This window comes from Camelus bactrianus, chromosome 17 (assembly GCF_048773025.1).
Source record: "Camelus bactrianus isolate YW-2024 breed Bactrian camel chromosome 17, ASM4877302v1, whole genome shotgun sequence".
NCBI classification, from domain to species: domain Eukaryota; kingdom Metazoa; phylum Chordata; class Mammalia; order Artiodactyla; family Camelidae; genus Camelus; species Camelus bactrianus.
In genome coordinates this window covers 45,031,647-45,051,492 of record NC_133555.1, presented here as the reverse complement: position 1 = coordinate 45,051,492, position 19,846 = coordinate 45,031,647, and the positions used below count along the sequence as shown (strand labels likewise).

The 19,846-nt window shown below is 40.9% G+C and overlaps 1 protein-coding gene across 1 annotated transcript; it reads left to right on the top strand.

Moving 5' to 3' along the window:
• The first annotated feature begins 163 nt into the window (after nucleotides 1-163).
• CCR4 (C-C motif chemokine receptor 4) lies at nucleotides 164-18,145 on the top strand. Its single transcript, XM_010959661.3, has 3 exons — nucleotides 164-12,789; nucleotides 13,372-13,441; nucleotides 15,526-18,145. Exon 3 carries the CDS (start codon nucleotides 15,576-15,578, stop codon nucleotides 16,656-16,658), a length of 1,083 nt encoding a protein of 360 aa, XP_010957963.2. The 5' UTR covers nucleotides 164-12,789; nucleotides 13,372-13,441; nucleotides 15,526-15,575; the 3' UTR covers nucleotides 16,659-18,145.
• The last annotated feature ends 1,701 nt before the right edge of the window (nucleotides 18,146-19,846 follow it).

The window sequence follows — 19,846 nt, the reverse complement described above, 5'->3', positions numbered from 1 at the left end:
CTATTATATTTAAATTTATTATTTATCATATAAGATTTGTTCGTATTTGAAAGTGTTTGACTTAATAGGATTATTAAGCATCCTGCTCTTTCTTCTAAGAGACAAGTGAGTACATGAGATTCACTACCTTGTAAGTTTCCTTAAACTGGGAATTTACCTTGATCAATACATCTTCCCCCATTGCATGTGTTGAATGACAGAATCTTATGTCAGCATTCCTAGTAGGAAAATAGAGCTTTTTAATGATAATGGGCAGAAGCTGTTTTAAAAGTTTGGTTAAATGCTCTGAAACACAGCTACTCTCTTACAGGTGAGATCACCCATTCCGCCTCTTCAGTTCTCAGTTTTCAGTGTGTCTTTTGGAATCTTCATAAGAACAATTTGATTTTCTTCTTGACGTTCAAGTAAAGAACACGTGTACCTTTGACCTATTGAGTAATTTCAGAAAATTGGAGAAAATGGTTACTACCCTTTAAATTGGTCTTTGTTGTGACGTCAAAATATTTATATTCCAAAGATTTTTTTGTAACAAAATGTTTGAGGACAATGTCTTACTATCTAACTTACTTAATTCTTTCATTAGAACTTTCAAATCTGTTTAGCTTTATAATAGTATTTGGCTTCTCGTAGTTTAATGTAAATACTAAAAATATATGAGAGGGTTATGATTTGTTTCACTGTGGGAAAAACTTAGGATGTTCGTGGGCATGGAAAAAGGTAATTTGCAAAAACATTTGCTTTGATGAACAGGGAGATGAAAAATGCCATCGATAAAAAGCTTCAGTCCAGAGAAGTTCTGCCCCCACGGTGTCAAGAGCAGGTTTCCTAAAGCAGTGCTTGATGAAGTGAGCGCAGCTGGTGAGGAGAGCTGCAGCTGGGCACCATGCTGTGCTTTGTTATGTCTCCTGTGCTTGCGCGTCTAGACCTAATCGTGGTTTTTCCTGTGTGACACTGGAGATGTGCTAGAAAACCCTTGGAATTGCATTGCTACCTGAAGTCATTATAATTGTTCACTTTATATAGGATTCGGTCTTCACTAATCTGAAATCTTGTGTTTGCTGTGTTTAAACCTTAAACCTATTTTTGTCCCAATTTTTGCAAGGAAATTTGTTTTTAAACTACTTAACATTTTTTTGCTTTTTAGCACGTTCTATTGAAGTATACAGTACAGAAAAGTGTACCAGTTGCAGGTGTACGGTTTGAAATATCACAAAGTGACCACAGGTAACCAGTGCCAGGATTGAGAAAGACAACGTCACTGGCACCCCAGGTACTTCTGTGTGCTCCCTTGTCAGCGCTCCCACCCACCAAGTAACCACTGCCCTTTCTTCCAAAGCCATAGATAAGTTTTACTTATTTTTAAGCTTTATTATAAATGGAACCTTAGAGTTTATATTCTTTTGTGGCAGGATCCTTTGAATATTCTATTGTTCTTCCATTTTGTTACATACAGCAATAGTTACCCATTCTCATTGCACTGTAGTATTTCATTGTGCAAATATACTGTGATTTTTCCGTTATGCTATTATGGGTGTTTATTAGTTTTCTTTTGCTGCTGTGACAAATAACCAAAATTTAATGGCTTAAACAATACAAATGTAATATACATGCAAATGATATATCTGATAAGGGTCTAGTATTTGGAATATATAAGAATGCTTAATAGTAAGACAACTCAATGTTAAAAGGGACAAAATATTTGAATAGATATTTCTTCAAAGAAGGTATGCAAATGACAAACACATGGAAAGATGCTTGATGTCATTAGTAACTGGGGAAATGCAAGTCAAAGCCACAAAGAGAGAACCACTTCACAGCCAAAATAAAAAATGTAAGTGTTGGCAAAGAAGAGATGAGAAGCCCCCATACATTGTTGGTGGGAATGTAAAATGGTGCAGCCACTTTGGAAAACAGTGTGGTGGTTCCTCATCAGGTTAAACATGTAGTTACGGTATGACCCAGCAGTTCCACTCCTAGGTGTATATCCAGCAGAAGTGAGAACGTATGTCCTCACAGAAACTTGTATATAAATGTTTACAGCAGCATTTATAATAGCTAAAAGGTGGGAACAACCCAACATCCATCAACAGACAAGTGAACAAACAAAATGGGGCATATCCGTGCAGTGGGATACTTTTCAACTATAAAAACAAAGTACTGATACGTGCTTCCACATGGACGAACTTTGAAAACATGTTAAGTGAAAGAAACCAGTCAAAAAGTCAGAAGGTCTGATTCCATTTATATGAACTGTCCAGAGGAGGCAAATCATTTGAGACAGTAAATGAGCGGCTGTGAGAGGAGAGGGCAATGAGGAATGACTGCTAATAGTCAGTTTGTCTTGAGGGTGAGGAAACTGTTCTAGAATTAGAGTGTGATGGTAGTTGCACAGTCTTGTGAACATACTAAAAACTGACTTATTCACCTCAAAAGGATGAGCTATGGTATGTGAATTATGTGTCAGTTTTTTTTCTTTAAAGAAATTTGCATCACTGTCAACGACATACAAGACTTCCAGTTGCTCTGCATCTCTGCCTACACTTGCTGTTGTCTGTCTTTGTAGATATTCTAGCAGGTTTTTTATTTATACAGTACAGCCTCATTGTGGTTTTAATTCTACTTCTTTAATAACTAATGAAAGTAATGTTTCATGTTTATTGGCCATTTGGATATCCTTTTTTATAACGTACATGTTTAAGAGTCTTACCTTTTTTAGGAGGAGTGGGGCAGAAAAATAGGGAAATATTTGACTTTTTCTTACGAACTCATTCTTTACATGTTCAAGATACTAATCAGATCCTTCTCAGATATATATTGCAAATATCTTCTCCCCTTCTGTGGTTTGGAGTTTTTACTCCTTTTTTTTTTTTTCTTAAATTGAAGTACAGTCAGTTTACAGTGTTGTGTCAGTTTCTCCTTTTTACTCTTACCTGGTATCTTTTGATGAATAGAAATTACTGATTTTAATGTTCCATTTGCCAGCTTTTCTTTATGGTTATTGATTTTTGACTTATTTTGAAGAAGTCTTTGCCCTCAAGGTCATGAAGACAGCTTGATTTTTTTTTTCCTAGGAGTTTTATTGTCTTACTTTTCTACAGTTCATCTGGGATTGGCTTCTATGCATGGTGTGAAATAGGGAATACCTTTGTTTTTTTTTAATGTGGTGTTCAATGAATCCAGCACCATTGTGGGTGAGGGAATCATCCCTCTGCACCGCAGTGCCACCTTGGTCATAGTTCAACTGTCTGCTTACGCATGCATCTGTTTCTGGACCTTCTGTTCTCTTCCACTTGCCCGTTTGTCTATCTGGTACCAATACTGCAGTCTCAATACCTGTAGTTAAAAGAAGCCTTTATCTGGCAGCCTAACCCCTCCTCTGTTGTTTCTCCTTAGGATTGTTTTTGCTATTCTTGACCCTTTGCATTTACATATAAACTTTAGAGTCAACCTGTCAGTTGCCACACCAAAAAGTGGCATTTTGATTGAGATTGCGTTGAGTTTATAGATCAGTTTGGGGATAACTGTCATCTTTACTATACCTTCCAAACTGTGCATAGGACTATCCCTCCGTTTATACAGGTCTTTACCTCTCCTAGTAGTGCTTGTAGTTTTCAGTGTATCATCTGGTATCTCCTTTTGGTAGACTTTATTTTCCCAGCTAACTTTTTTTTTTTTTTTTTTTTTGATGCTATTATAGGAGGAGGGTATAGCTCAAGCGGTAGAGTGCGTGCTTAGTATGCATGAGGTCCTGGGTTCAGTCCCCAGTACCTCCTCCAAATATAAATAAATAAGCCCAATTACCTCGCCTCCATAAAGATAAAAGAAAAAAGTGATGCTGTTGTAAGTGGCATCCTTTTAAAATTTTATTTTCTTGGTTGCTGGTATGTAGAAATGTACTTTTTTTCATATTGATCTTATCCAGCAACTTTACTCAAATCTGTTTACTAATGTAATAGTTCACCTGTAGTTTATTTTGTATTTTTCTGCACACAGTTATGTCATCTGCAAATGCTGAGTTTTAGTTCTTCCTTTCTAATGTCTGGCTCTGTGGCACCTGTACTCCAGTCTAGACTCCTAGAGAGAACTGATGAGAGGAACCATCTTTATCTTGTTCCCCGAGTGAAAGCTTTAAGGATTTCAGTGTTGCGTATATTGGCTGCATGCTTTTTGTAGATACTCCGTCAGAAAGGAAGTTCTCTTCTTTCCTAGTTACTTGATAGTATAAGTTTTATCATGAATTGGGTGTTGAATTTTATAAAATTTTATTTTCATCTATTGAGAAAAATTTTTTGTGTTAATGGTATCAGTTATATTACCTTTTCAAAATATTAAGCCAACTTTGTATTCTTGAAATAAATTTAATTTGATCTTGATGTGTTAGTTTTATTATGTTGCTGGATTTGGTTTGCTAGTATTCTGTTAGGATTTTGTATTACTCCTGAGAAAAATTGGCCTGTAGTTTTCATTTCTCATAATGTTTTTGTCAGCATTTGATATCAAGATTATGTTAACATCATAAATCAAGTTGGGAAGTATTCCCTCTTGTATTCTTTGTAAGACTGATATACTTGTCAATTTTCTTTCTTTAAAACTATCAGTATTAATTTGTAAGGCCTGTTGTGGAACTTAAGAACAGCCAAAATGGTAATATCCATTACAGTGTTCTTCTGTGGGCTTTCTTTTTTTTTCTTTTTTTTTTTTAATAGAGAAAGTACTTGCTTTTTAAACTGGCAAAATGCCAGACTGGGAATTCTTCCTTCATGTAACACCTTATTAATGTCCTTACCAAATAGTTACTCCTCATCGTAGACATGAGGGAATTCTCACTGTACGGGTAAGGTTTACCCTGTGATCGTGATCATTTTAGAGAATTATAGGAAAAATTGTAATCCACACATATAAAGAATACACGAAGTAATTAATATGAAGAGGTACATGAAATTCAAGGATGTTTTAAGTTATTTCTCAATCAGATAATTAGAGAATAGATGGAGATAGTTCTACTTTGAGAAATAGCAACAAAACATTTCCAGTTTCTCAAAATATGATTATATGTGTATATATATACATAGAGGTTCACACACATACATTTACCTTGATTATTAACTTGATCTCATTGTATCACCAGAATCTCTTTAGAATTAGTTAGTGACAATTCTATCTTACTTTAAAAATATTATCTTAAGGCTAAGATTTTTTTCTAAAGTTCAAATACAGTGATTCTCAAGTTTTTTTGGTCATGACTCCTTTACATTTGTACTTACTAAGGACCCCAAAGAATTACTGTTAATATGGGTCACGTATCTATATTTGCCATATGATAAATAAAAATAATAAAATACTCATTTATAAATAACAATAGTAAATCCATTACATGTTAACATAACTTTTTATGGAAAACAACTTTACGAAACTAAAAAAACGTACATAGAAGAGTGCCATTGTTTTACATTCTCACAAACTCTTTAATATCTGGCTTAGTGGAAAACAATTAGATTCTCTCATCTGCTGTATTCCATTTGTGCTGTGTTGTTTGGTTGAATTCCATGAAGAAAATCCAGCCTCACAAATACACAGGCGGAAAAGGTATGAGTATTTTAATAGCTCTTCCAGATAATTGTGAATTTTCTTTTTTGATGCTAAAACTTGCAAGTGTTAGTCTTTTAAAGGTTAATTGCAGTGTGGAATCCATTGGTCTGTCTTGCACTTTGAATGGCTCTTTACCCCTCTGTGATTTTGTAACTGTATTCACTGGATTTAGAAAATAATTGTTCACTGAGTTACAAGGTGCTTCCAAATATTGGCATGGCTCGTTGTAATATATCTCCCCAAATCACGTATTTTTAGTATTGTTACTGATCACATTGGAAATTCTAAGTTTAACTGGTGGGAAGCCATCAGGCTCAGTGACGGATACAAATTTTCCAAGATAACTAATTTTTTCTGGAAAGGTCAAATTCTATTAACGCAACAAGTGCTGTCAGTTATATTCCTTGTACTGACAGGTTCACTTCATTCATTTTTGAGAAAATGTCTGCCACATACGACTGAAAAACCGGTTGGTCTGTAAGTTCTTTCAGGTAAGCGTGGTGGGAAAGGTGGCTAGTTCAACTTCTAAGTCCGGAGCACAAAAACACTCCAGTATGCAGCCCAAGAGGTATGTGTGCACTTCCTAGTTCCGCACAGCAGTTTAGAAGAACTGATGCTGAATGGTTGCCACTTAGTGGAATTAATTTTTACCTCATCAAGGGAATTCTCAAGTAAACTTGGCTTTGCATTTTCCCCCAGTGACTACAAATTCAGTTTGGTGCCACTGCCTTGCTTTGTGGTAGAAGGCTAGCAGTTTTACTCCACCGGCCGTGCAAACAAATGTTCACACAGTGAAAAAGGCAAGTGACTTCTTAGTAGTAATATGAGAATAGTTTTGGCCTCAGAGTCCCTGCAGAGTTCTCAAGACCTCTCGGGGTCCTGTCGTCACACTCTGGGACCTGCTGTTATAATCCAGTAGCCAGATTAGTCATTTGATTTTGCCCCATGTTGGCTTTGAATTTAAAACAAGGCTTTGGTTCCGAAATTTTGGTTCACATCCTGTAGAATGTGACTCTTCCAAGCATTTTCTATTAAAGTGTGTTTTATCTATAATGCTATAACTTTGCCATGTTTAACTAGGTTAGTTTCCTGTTCTGTGTTTCGTGTGTGTGTGCCCTGGTCCTTCCAAGTTCAGAAGGGAAATGCTATTAAGGGGGTAAGTGATGGCCACATCTTTTGCCGCACTCCCAAAACTCTTGCTGCTCCTTAACTGCCTTAGATGCTCACTATTTCAAGAACATTGTTAACCTTTAAGCAAAACAGACCTAACCCAGCCCCACCTTGCAAGATACCTGAGCATCTTAGCCACCACCTCCTCCCTTAAATGGGCTTTGTAAAGCCATGAGAATCTTAATATGCAAGATTTGCAGTGCCAGGACTCTGGAAGACAGTGGGAGGAGCCAGAGAGTGAGTTACTCCATTTATTAACCACATGACTGTGAAAGTCATTTATTGTTCTGTAGCCTTAGTGTCATCATCTATACTGCGTAGTGTCAAAGATAGCCTGCTTGGGTATAGAGTTACAAATAGGGTAAATGAGATTGAGGATGTGGGGGTGCTTTCTAAACTGTAAAGTGCCACACAAATGTAAGTTTTAATAGCCACCAGGGAAGGAATTCTATTTTATTTTATTTTTGGTGATTGCCTTTTTTTTTTTTTTTTAAGGAATTTTAGTTTACATTAATTTCTTAAATACTAGCTCCATGATTATTCAGGCAAGCATTTTTAGCTATCTGCTCTAAATGTACGAGTGTAATTAGACCACTTCGGAAAAGCCTACTGCCTTGTATGCTTGTTTCTACCCGCCCCCCCCCAAAAAAGTTAAGTTATCCATATATATAATGAACAGTATTAGACCAACTGCTATTTGTAAAGATTAAATTAGATCCATACCTAACATCAGTCACAAAAACGAACTCCAAATGCAGCAGACCTAAATGTAAAGTATGAAACCATACAAATAACTAAAAGAAAATAAAAATTCTTTTATATCTGAGTGGGGAAAGTCTTTCTAACTTTACTTCAATCCATATGCAATGAAAGAAATTTTAAATTCAACTACATAAAAATAATTAGGAAGGGGGTGGGTATAGTTCAGTGGTAAAGTGCATGCTTAGCATGCACGAGGTCCTGGATTCAATTCCTAGTACCTCCATTATAAAAAAAATTGTTTAATTAAAATTTAAAAGTAGTTGGGGGAAAAACGCATGATGGCAGAAAGCACCATCAGCAAAGCCAAAAGGCAAACAAAAAGTTTGAGAGGAAATAGTTACATCACTGATAAAGAACAGATATCCCTAATATTTGAAGAACTCTTAAAATAGTTTTGGGGAACCAACAGCCCTGTGGAAAATAAATAAATAGGCAAAAGACAGGAACAGACAAATAAAACAATATAAAAACAGCCCTTGAACATAAATATGCTCACTTTTCCTCAGGGAGAAATGCAAATTAAAATTACACCAAGATACTATTTCTCCCTATTTGAAAAAAATTCAAAAGCTTGACAATGCACTTTGTTGGAGAGGTGGTGGGGAAACAGGTGTGTTCATGCACTGCTCCTGGGAGTGCCAAACAGTACGACCTGTAGCAAGGGAAATGCGCAGTATTCAATAAAACTACTGACTCAGTAATCACATACCAAGGAACTTACCCCAAAGATACATGTCTGACAGTATAAAAATAACATTCACACAGTGATGTTATTTGTAATCGCAAAATATTGGAAACAACCTAAATGCCTGCTCACAGGAAATTAGATGACTAAACTGGTGCAGCCATTCAGTGGAATACCATGCAGTTATTAAAAAACGAAGCTGATGTCTATGATGTGCAGCAACTCCAGGACAGTATATGTCTCTTTTCACTAAAGATGCTATTCTAACTGGAAGTTTTTTCCTTACTTTTTTCAAGTTGTTCATTGTTAGTGTGTGGAAGAGCAACTGATTTTTGTGTATTGATTTTGTATCCTGCAACTTTGCTTAACCCATTACATTTTATTTTTAATTCTTTTTCTGCCAGCTCTAATAGAATAGGTGCTGGTGGGCATTCTAGTCATGGTTGACTTTAAAAGGAATAACTTATGCTATTTAAAGTTAAACAGTATGTTTGAAGATTTTTTTTTTTGTAGATACCTTTATCAATTTAAAGAAGTTCCCTTATGTTCTTTTCTTTTTTCAAATCATGGTTATTGTTTTTCTTATTCGATGCTCTGTGTCAGAGAGCTTCTCTTTTCTTCTGCTAACATGGTGATTATTGCATTAATAGATTCTGATACTAAACCAACTTTGCATTTCTGAAATTACGTATTTTTTTTACCTTTATTAAATTTGGTTAATTACTGTTTTATTTAGGATATTTGTATCTACATTTTTGAGTGAAATTGAGTAATTTTATTTTTTCATGCTGTTTGGTTTATTATTAGGGTTATACTAACTTCATAAAATGAGTTCAGGAGTTTTTTGTATTTTTGTATTTCTGGGGATTCATGAAAAAAGATTCATGAAATTAGAATTATATGTACCTTGAATGTTTGGTAGAATTTTTCTGTGAAACCATCGGTCCTGAGCTTTTTTTACTTTGTTTTTGTGCATTTAAACTACTGATTCAATTTTTTTAAATGTTACGTCAGGCTTTACATTTTTTTGAGCCAATTTTGGAAAGATGTATTTTCTAGGAATTTGTCCATTTCATCTAAGTTTTCAAATTTATTGTGATAAAATCATTCACAATATTTATTATCTTTTTAATCTCTGCTCTGTATTTATTTCTCCCTTTACATTCCCAAGATGGTTTCCTATTTTTTCCTTACTTACCTTTTTAGAGGTTTGTCAGTTTTGTTAGTGTTTTCAGATAGTTTTACGGGTCTCTTTTACATTCAATTCTGTTTAGTTACTTTCTGCTCTTGTGTTTATTATTTGTTTCCTTACACACTTTTTGAGTTTATTCTACTACTTCTTTTTCTACTGTTTCTTTCTCTAGTTAAACAGTTCTTCATTAATTTTTAGCCTTTTTTCTCTTCTAGTATAAACATTTAAGGTCTAAATTATCCTCTCAGGGCCTCTTTAGCTGCCTACCACAATTTTGGGTAACTGATATTTTATTATCATTCAGTTATAAGTGTTTCTTATTTTCTGTAATATTTTCTTTGATATCCAGGTTACATGAAAATGTGTTTTCTAGTTTTCAAATGTGCAGGAGTTTTTAGTTATCTAAAAAAATTTTTTGTAATTTGTTTGCAGTCTTCTATTTCCTTTCCAAAGTTTTGTCTGTTTATTCAGAACTCCCCTGTAACATTGTTTGTTCAAATGCATCCTTATCCCAGTATTGAGGCCCTGGCTGGAGACCAGTCAGCTCCCATTTTTGAGGAGTTAGGTCCGCACCCCAGTCACTTCCCCTCTCAGCCTCCTGTAGGTGCTCTGGAATCACTCACTACTCTAGGCCCAGCTGGTTAACTCTGTCCTTGGGTCCAACCCGCTGTGTGGCCCTGCCTGGCTGGCTTCTCTCATTTTGAGCTGTAAGTAACAGGTCTGACATCAAATCCTGGATGTTTTATGACCAGCTGAGTCCCATGAAGCTCTTCCTGGAGGCCTTGGGAGTTTATGGCTTCCACTGTCAGTTATGCTGGTGCGGTGGGTTGATAGAGTACCTGTGGCCTGGGGATCGAACTTTTGTCTTTGGTGTTGAAATAAGGCTTGGTACACCAGGGGGCGCTGCAGTCTCACTCTGTTGCTTTGCGGCTTGATGAAGGTCTGTGCTGTGCAGCGTACCCCCTTGCTTTGGGAGAGGGTTTGCTCCCGGTGTTTTTTGTTGGTCACCTTCTCTCTGGTCAAGTTTCAGAAACTCAGCCCAGTGAAAGTTGGTGTCCATGAAAATGTCAGGAGTGTATTAGTCATGTGTCTCTGAATGTACTGCCTTAAGCTCACCACCTCTCCTTTCTGGGTTCTTAATTTACCTAGCTATGAAATGGGCATAATAGGCATTACATAATAGGCAAAATTTTGATCCTTCTTTTTTTTTTCATTTGGTGGGTGGGGATATTGTTTAGTTTTGAAACCCTTAATGGAGAGAAAACCTATTTAGTGTTTCTCCAGGAGAGTATCATTATTACTTTGCAAACCTGAAGACTTTCTCCAGGGCAGTAACCTTTGCAACTTGCAAACCTGAAACCTGCTTTTAACCTGTACACTGGCTCAGAAATTGAATGTGGCCCAGTGAGTCTAAGCTGAAAGATCTCTTGGATTCCTAGTTACGGCTAAGGACAACATGCCAGGCTCAGCCATCTCAAAACCTGTGCATTTTATTTAACCTACGAATTTTCACAGCTAGTGCCGTTTTGAGCACCTGTCTGTATCAGGCATCATGCTGAGTGCTTTACAAACTTCAGCTCATTAATCGTCCCATGACCCTCAGGCATTATCACCCTTTTTGACAGATGAGAAAATTGAGCTTCACGTAGCTAGTAAGTGGTGGCACTGAGATCCAAACCTGGAATGAGCAGTCTTCAAAGCAGCAGCTCTCAGCCAACATGGACCCTGGAGCTTGGGCTCCCCCCACTCCTGGGGGAAGTGCCTGTCACTGTGGTCAGTCAGTCAAGGGAGCCCAACTGGCTATAAGGGACCATCTCCAGACCCACAGTGACTGAGGACCACTGGTGACGATTTGGACCTCTAGATATCAACTATTCTAGAGTTCTAGAACCTTACCACTGGTAAGGTTTAAGACTTAAGGCAACGTTTCTCAGATTGGCTTGCCCAGGGCAACTCGTCCCTCAAGGCCTCCAATTCCACAGTAGAACCTTCCTCAGACTCCTCATTTCAACACTATGTTGCTCTATACAATGGCCATAGGTTCATTGGTCAAATAACTACCAATTTAGGTCAGTGTGGACCCCTGCTCAGGCTCCTGCCTCTGGGGAAGGTTCTTTTTGTGTTTCAGTTCACGCAGCCAAAAACCGGAAGCTGAGATCCATGCAGCGTAAGCTTTATTCAATGGCCAGAGGATGGAGGAGGAGGAACTTAGTTCACAGATCAGCTTCTTGCCCACGTGGCACCGCTGCGGGTCACAGCCATGGGCAGGTGTGTCATTTAGTAGCTGATGGAGTAAAACCAGCATAGAAGGAGACTCGAGCTCCTGGAGGTCACATTATTCTTGGTTCCAGCTGGGTTTGGTTTTCCTTTTCCTACAGCTTCCTCCTTTTGTCTCTGGACCCTGTGATGACTTTTATACATTAGTTTCTGTTCAAGGGAGAGGTGGTTGGGTTTTGAACAAGGATCTGGTGTAAGCTCTGGCAACAAAATATATCTGGGACATCTTTATACCTGCTTCCAGAGTTCACGATAATATTAGCACTGGAAAGCAGCGCAGCAAGGGCCCGTGTTTAAGTGGAGCCCAAGCCCAGCATTCCCCAAGCTTGTCTGACCACAGATCTCCATTTCTTCATCATGGGATCTCTGAGTCTGGCTGCACGGTGCACGCAGAGAGCAGTGCTCTAGCTCAGGGTCCTCCGCCTCAGCACTGCTGGCATCCTGGGCTGGAGGACTGTTGTGGAGGGCTGTCCTGTACCAGGGAGGATTTTAGCAGCATTTCTGGCCTCCTCGCATTAGAAGCCAGAAGCAACTCCCCCAACCCTAAACAAATATTACTTTTATATGTAAATGTTATATATATGCAGATTTACAGTTGATCTGTGGTATTAAAATTTCTTCGGGAGGTGATTAGGGAAAAAATAACATCTGAAAAGACTCCTTAGGAGAAGTGATGTTAAACGTGCTCTAGCTCAGCTTTTCAGTTCTTAATTAATTCATGTAAATGCCCCAGGAAAAATGACAGACGTGGCTCTTTTAAGCGCAACCGGAGTCAAGCAACTGGAGACACAGAAGCAAACAGCTGGGAGCTGGCAGAAGCTGAGGATACCATACACAAAAGACTTAGGACTGCTTAGCCGCTTGGCTACTATTGGCACAGGAACCTCAAAACAGCTTTCAGCCAAGATCATTGTCACGGGAAGCGCCACCATTTCTAAGTGGAAGCGGCTTGGGAGAGGGGTCTCCCTGTGGTGAGAGGGGCTGGAAGCTGTGTTGTCCCGTCACTTTACGCCAGACTGAGGACTCAGTTACTGAATGTGGTCTCCACATCCCTGCCACACGCACATCTGGATCCATTTTTCTCTTCTCTGCTCCTGACTGTCCTTACTCTCGGGTAAGCCTCTCACTCTGACCTCCTCAGGTATCACATACGTGAGAACATATTTGAGAACATCGAACATCTTGATTGCTGGCCACTGTCCCTCCATGATGGGGCAGTAACAAACAGCCCACCCATCCAGAATACAGAGCTCATTTCTATTGCACCTAGCTGGCTAAAAGGAAAAAAAATTAAATTAGAAATCCAACCAGGGCCAGGGGGAGGGTATAGCTTGGTGGTGGAGTGCGTGTTTAGTGAGCACGAGGTCCGAGTTCAATCCCCAGGACTACCATTAAAGTAAGGAAAGAAGATTTTTTAAAAATCCAACCAAAAGTTTAAAAAAAGTTTCTCTATTTAAAAGCTTACTTCTCTAATCTAGTAGACAGCAAAATTTCCTAGCTTTCAATTTTGGGAAATGAGTGACTAAGAGTTTAACCTGAACCCAAGCTAAGTCACTCATTTTCTGCTGCTTCTATCAAAAAAAAAAAAAAAAAAAAAAAAAAAAAAACCCCACTTGAACTCAGCGTAGATGGGTGAGGGATAGAGTCGGTGCTCACAGGAAGCCACGCGCCCTTCAAAGGCACCTGTCTCTCTTAGCATTAAGCTCTGGGAACCAGCCTGGCACTGCCTCGGTGACCCTCCTCGGAGCCGCTTTCAGAAAAGCAAGGTAAGTGGGGTGCGGTGTTCGCGGGGCCTTGGGCCATCATGGCTTTGTCCACACGTGCATGGACTTGGGAAGCACTGGAAGCTGCCCAGCCACGCAGCCAGCCCGTCACTCAGGCACCCTGGCCACGCCGGCGGTCACTCTCACTGGCATGTGTCTCGCAGCACACGCACACAACCTACCTGCACCCACATCCTCAGGGCCCTCACCCACCGGCTCACACAGATACAGGCTCTCCTCCCGCACACGCCCGGCCTGAGCCCCACGCTCAGAACACACAGATGATTTTCACTAAACATATACACTTCTCCTCTTGCTTCTATCAAAACTCCCAGGTCCAGAAACACCTGGCAAATAAGGCCTGTAGAGTAATTCCAGACATTTACCAGCTGTGTTTACTTCTGCTTCTGATAATTTCCTACCGCTGGCCTCTCTTACTGCTTTCATGTTTGCTGGTAAAACGGGGGAGAAGGACTAGAATGGTTATTTAAGTAGAACTGATAATCATTTAACACAGTTTTGGGGTTTTGGTTTTGGGTTCTTTGGAGACCGTGCGGTGCCCCAGGTCTTCACCATCCGTTGGCAGGAATAAATCAGAACCTCTCTGTGGAGAAACACACAGTTTGGGTGTTTGGTCGTGTGGTGGTGAGGGTGGGAGATGGGGAGGAGGTGTGAATTACCAAACAACATGGAAAGGGCTTTACTCAGGAATAGCAGGGTGCCTGCCGTTAAGGAGAATGCGGAGGAGGCGGCCTTGTCTGAACCCTCATCCCTGAATTGCTCTGATTCACCTGTGAATACGTGTATAAGTTTAAGGTTTTTAACCTCTTCATCTGCCAGTTTTGATAGGAAACGAGGGTGGTTGGGAAGGCAAAGACTTATTTCTGGCTACGATGTGCCTTTTCTAGGTTTGTCCTGCTAATTCCTACTCTGCCGGGGTTCAGTGCATGAGGTTGACTTTTATATGCAATTTTGATGGAAAGACCAATAATTTCCCTCAACTTACCCATCTCAATACCGCAAACTGCTGTAGGGTCTTGAAAACACACTTGCTGCATTCATGTCACGCTGGCCCTGCAGTGGCCAGCCACCGAGCCTGGGAGGCCAGGCGTGCTCCATAGCGAACGTGGGGCTTGAGTGTGGTTGGTGTGCTGGGGCCCGCCTGCACCAATGCTCAGGAGCTGAATGTTAAATCTTGGGACTCTTGTGAGGCAGTTGGTGGCTTGACTTTGGCCACAGTAAGAATATTTACACCACAGAAACCAGCAAAAGCCATGTATCAGAGCACCCCCCACACTCGCCCTCTCCCTACACTCACAGACCTGGTTCACCAGCCCATCACTGGGACTGAGGGCCCGGGGAACAAGTTCTCTCCATAGCTGTGTGGTCTTGGGACGGCATTTAACCTCTCTGAATCTTTCACAGATCATCTCCAGCATGGCTCAGCATGCTTATTTAGCTTAGAGTACCAGACTTTAGATGGAGGGGATATGGGAACAAGGAGCACAGGACTGGGATTAAATGCATGGTATCGGTGCACGTGCTTTGAAACCTTTAAAGTATAAAGTTTGCAGGAGGAATTAGAATTTCTATATAAAGGCAAGAGGCCAACCTGGTTCCCTCTAGCCTGATGATTGACCTAAGTAATCACTGAAGTTTGGAGTTACAACCTGAAGGGGAAACATGCATAGACTTTTCATCTTTTTTGGATGGAGAGGCCCTGGGTGCAGTAGTGTTGGGGGTATCAGCTGGTCTTGTCATCCCTGCAAGTGATTTCAGGAATGCCAGACTGTCTTTTAGCAATATGTCCTTGAAAAACACCTCCCTGAAAAGGAAGTTTTACTAACGCCACTTAATAAGAGAACCAGAGCTTCTAGCAGAGAGGTAAGAACAGTGGCAGAGCTGGAATGTGGAATCTGGCTCCAAGAGAGCAGGATTATTTCACTTGACGGCACTGCCCTTCAATTCAAAGAACTCTGCCCTTGAAGGGTGGGGCGGGCGGGATGGTGAACGAGGACTCTGCGCGCGGAACCGTTTGGATTTGCTTTTGCTCTTACGGAAACCTTGCTGGCACCTCCCCTCGTTAGGTTCGTCTGGTTGGGCTCGGACCTGCCTCGAGGAGCCTGTAAGCCTGACCATGAACCCCACGGATATAGCGGACACCACCCTGGATGAAAGCATCTATAACAGTTATTACCTCTACGAGAGCATCCCCAAGCCCTGCACCAAAGAAGGCATCAAGGCGTTTGGGGGGCTCTTCCTGCCGCCGCTCTACTCCTTGGTCTTTCTGTTTGGCCTGCTTGGAAATTCTGTGGTGGTTCTGGTTCTGTTCAAGTACAAGCGGCTCAAGTCCATGACCGACGTGTACCTGCTCAACCTGGCCATCTCGGACCTGCTCTTCGTGCTCTCGCTCCCCTTCTGGGGCTACTACGCTGCGGACCAGTGGGTGTTCGGGCTCGGCCTCTGCAAGCTGGTTTCCTGGATGTACCTGGTGGGCTTCTACAGCGGCATCTTCTTCATCACGCTCATGAGCATCGACAGGTACCTGGCCATCGTGCACGCGGTCTTCTCCTTGCGAGCGAGGACCTTGACGTCCGGGGTCATCACCAGCCTGGCCACGTGGTCAGTGGCGGTGTTCGCCTCCCTCCCGGGCCTTTTGTTCAGCACCTGTTACACTGAGCGCAACCACACCTACTGCAAGACCAAGTACTCTTTCAACTCCACGCGGTGGAAGGTCCTGAGCTCCCTGGAGATCAACATCCTCGGGCTGGTGCTCCCCCTGGCCATCATGCTGTTCTGCTACTCCATGATCATCAGGACCCTGCAGCACTGTAAAAACGAGAAGAAGAACAAGGCGGTGAAGATGATCTTCGCCGTGGTGGTCCTCTTCCTGGGTTTCTGGACCCCTTACAACGTGGTGCTCTTCCTGGAGACCCTGGTGGAGCTGGAGGTCCTTCAGGACTGCACCTTCGAGAGACACCTGGACTATGCCATCCAGGCCACAGAGACCCTGGCTTTTGTTCACTGCTGCCTCAATCCAGTCATCTACTTCTTCCTGGGGGAGAAATTTCGCAAGTACATCGTACAGCTCTTCAAAACCTGCAAGGGCACTTTTGTGCTCTGTCAGTACTGTCCGCTCCTCCAGATCTACTCCCCCGAGACCCCCAGCTCATCTTACACGCAGTCCACGGTGGACCATGATCTCCACGATGCTCTGTAGAAAATGAAAATGCAGAAAACAGAGTTAATAAGCTTCCCGAATTAAGAGCTTCCTTAAAACTGTATTGCAGTTAAGAGTTCCCTGAGCAAGGGCCAGGAAGAAGACTTCCATCTACTGCAGAGATCGGGGCTTCTCACCCTGCAGTCAGTTTTCCTCCTGCCGCAGGCAAGATCAGGGTGACCAGAGTCACCTGGAACAAGGCGTCTGCTCTACCAAGCTTTCCTACTGGGATGCATAGATCTGGGGAGGATCCTGAACAGTGTTTCCCTGGGGATACAGATAATTCTGGAGAGGGAAGACCATTCTCTTCTAACCTGAACTCACGGGGTTCTCCAAAAGGAATTGCAGAGAATTGACTGATGGAGTAAATTGCTACTTCTTGCTGTGAAAATGAGCACATTTTCTTTAATTAATTTCCAGCTTTTGTGAAACAATCTAGAAAACTTCATGCTGTCCCAGGGTTTTTCCAACAATATATCTGATGCATGATCTATTCCATGAAGCCAAGTGTATGCAGAAATGAATAATGAAATAATGAACTTAGACCTTTTTTTTCCTTTTAATGGAGATATACTAGGTATGAACCCAGAACCTTGTGCACGCTAAGCATGGGCTCTTCCACTGAGCTGTACCCTCCCCCATGAACTTAGATCTTGATTCTTTTATTGTAAAGGATTATTTGTTAACAGAAGCCAAACTTTTAATGCTAATTGCAAGTATAAGGATATAAAGGCATTAGCATGGTCTGATTTCCAAATATGAAATACAGAGCATTAAAAACACCAAACATTCTTGTGGAAATTCAAAGTTTCATGTGCTTGTGCACATGTTTCAATTATAACAGTTGACTATTCAAATTAAAAAATAATATACAGGCCCAGATACATTTGTTTGGGGTCTGTTACTTGTTTACAAACATTACCTTCAAAGCTAAAAATAACAAGGCCTAATCAAGTGTGACAGTGCTTCTTTAACCATGCGGACGTGTCTGCCGTCAAGTGAGTCGAGCATAGTCCATGAGAAGTTACTGCTCGTGTGGCATAAAAATGACTTTCAGAAATTTATGAAATTGTGAAAAGTGTCATCTTCTCTTTTAAAATATTGGCCCTGGTTTTTAACTTTTGGATGACTCAAAAGTTGGGTAAGTCTTTTCTTACAAGTCATTTTAATTGTGTAACTAATCATTTTACACCATTAAGAGAAATCCCTGTTCTCACTCACAGCCTTAATCAGAAGTAAGTGAAGACTTTTGCAGAGTCTGGGGACACCTGTCATCTCTCCAAAAACAAAATCACTTTTGCAAACTATTACCTGAGTTAACCAGTGTAACATGCTTTTGTAAATTTACACATTATTGCACGCTTTACGTTTACAAAGAATGCATTTCCCCAAAATTTGTTTTCCAGAAAAGTGATTTTAAAAGAGTAAACTGATGTTGCCTTTATAGAAATCCAATCAACGACAATAAAATAAACTTGTGTATAGTCTCTCCTGGCTGTGTCTGTGTTTGGTCCCCTGATGGGGGTGAGAACCAGAGCCTCCAACCCTCCCACTGTCTCACTTAATCATCTCCCTACAAGACCTGCCTGTGGTAGGTGATCTGGATGCGCCCAAGGGGAAGAATGCAGGGCTCACCGTTGAGATCGCCACTTGGGACGGGGAAAGAAGTCGCTATCCTGTCACCACAGCAACACTTGGAGATTAGCGTGGGTAAAAAACTGAGACAAATGAACTTATTTACAAAACATGGACGACAAATTTATGATTACCAAAGGGGAAACCAGGGGAGGGATAGATTAGGCATCTGGGATTAGCAGAGACAAACTACTATACATAAAACAGATAAACAACAGGGTCCTACATTATAGCCCAGGGAACTATATTCAGTACTTTATAACAACCTATAATGAAAAAGAATATATATATATGTATGACTGAAACACTATGCTGTACACCAGAAACTAACACAACACTGTAAATCAACTCTACTTCAATTAAAATAATAAGTAAAGGTATATTGAGATATGAAAAAAAACAACCCAGAAACTTTTGGATCACATGGGAGCAAGTGAGCACCTAATATAAATGGAAATTGACCTCAGGTGGGGGAAACGAGGGCGCTAGTCTTGCATCGGGGCTGACCATTCATTGCCCTCTGGCCATCACCCCCATTTGACTCTTGGTTCGGAGGCTTCCGGTGGTCAGTCTCACCTTTGCTCCCCAAATGTGCCTGCGTGGAGCCCTGAGGTATTGTCCCCTAAATCACTCTGTCATGGTCACAGCCCGACTCTACCCTTGGCCATGCCACAGCCACCTGACATCCCGTATTCTGCATTGGTCAGTGGCTTCCTGGGCCCAAATGAACCAGACGCAAGCTCTATCCATGTTTGTGGTCACAATACTTTACTCCTTAAAAGCTTTTAATGGCTCCAAATGCCCCTTTCAGTGTATCAGAAATCCACCAAGTGCTTTCATATATTGAGACTCATTTCAGCCCCATCCTAAAGTAGATAAGGTTGGTTTATCACCCCAAGAAATTGAGTTCAGAGGAAATATTCTAATAATGAATTAGACTAACTAACTCCACCAATAATAATCATCACCTAACTGCTTAGCAAAATGCCTAATACAGAGCAGTTGTTCAATTATTTTTTAGTGAATGAGTGAATTTCCTTATCTCTTAATTAAAAGCTCTATACTGGCAATTCAAGTTTCTATTTCACTACACAAAGTTCACCAGTCCTCTCTCCAAAATCCCCATTATGTTTCTAATAAGACTTGGTGTGACAGAGTTCAAAGACTAGTTGAAATGCCTCCTAGTTCCAGAAATGAGTGGGTGGTCTTTGGGTCCAAAATGACTTCATTAAGGCTTTTGGTATGAAGTCTGCATTTTCGCCTTCTCCGGAAAATTGTAAAATAACAGCAAGAAGAAAGAATTAAAACCCCCATAAACTCCATTTTCAATCAAACCTGGAGAGATACTTTTCAGACTCCAAAACATAGATAAGGGCTACTAAAAGCAGCCTCTATCAGGCACAAACTGTGGGGGAAGGGGAAGAGAGGGTGGGGAGAGGATGGGGCACTGACAGACCTTCGGGAGTCCTGCATGAGTTTCCTAAAGGGAGGGGACGCCGTGAGGGGCAGGCGCTGCTCTGATCAGGACTCGAGTCAGAAGCCCTCCTAGCCCC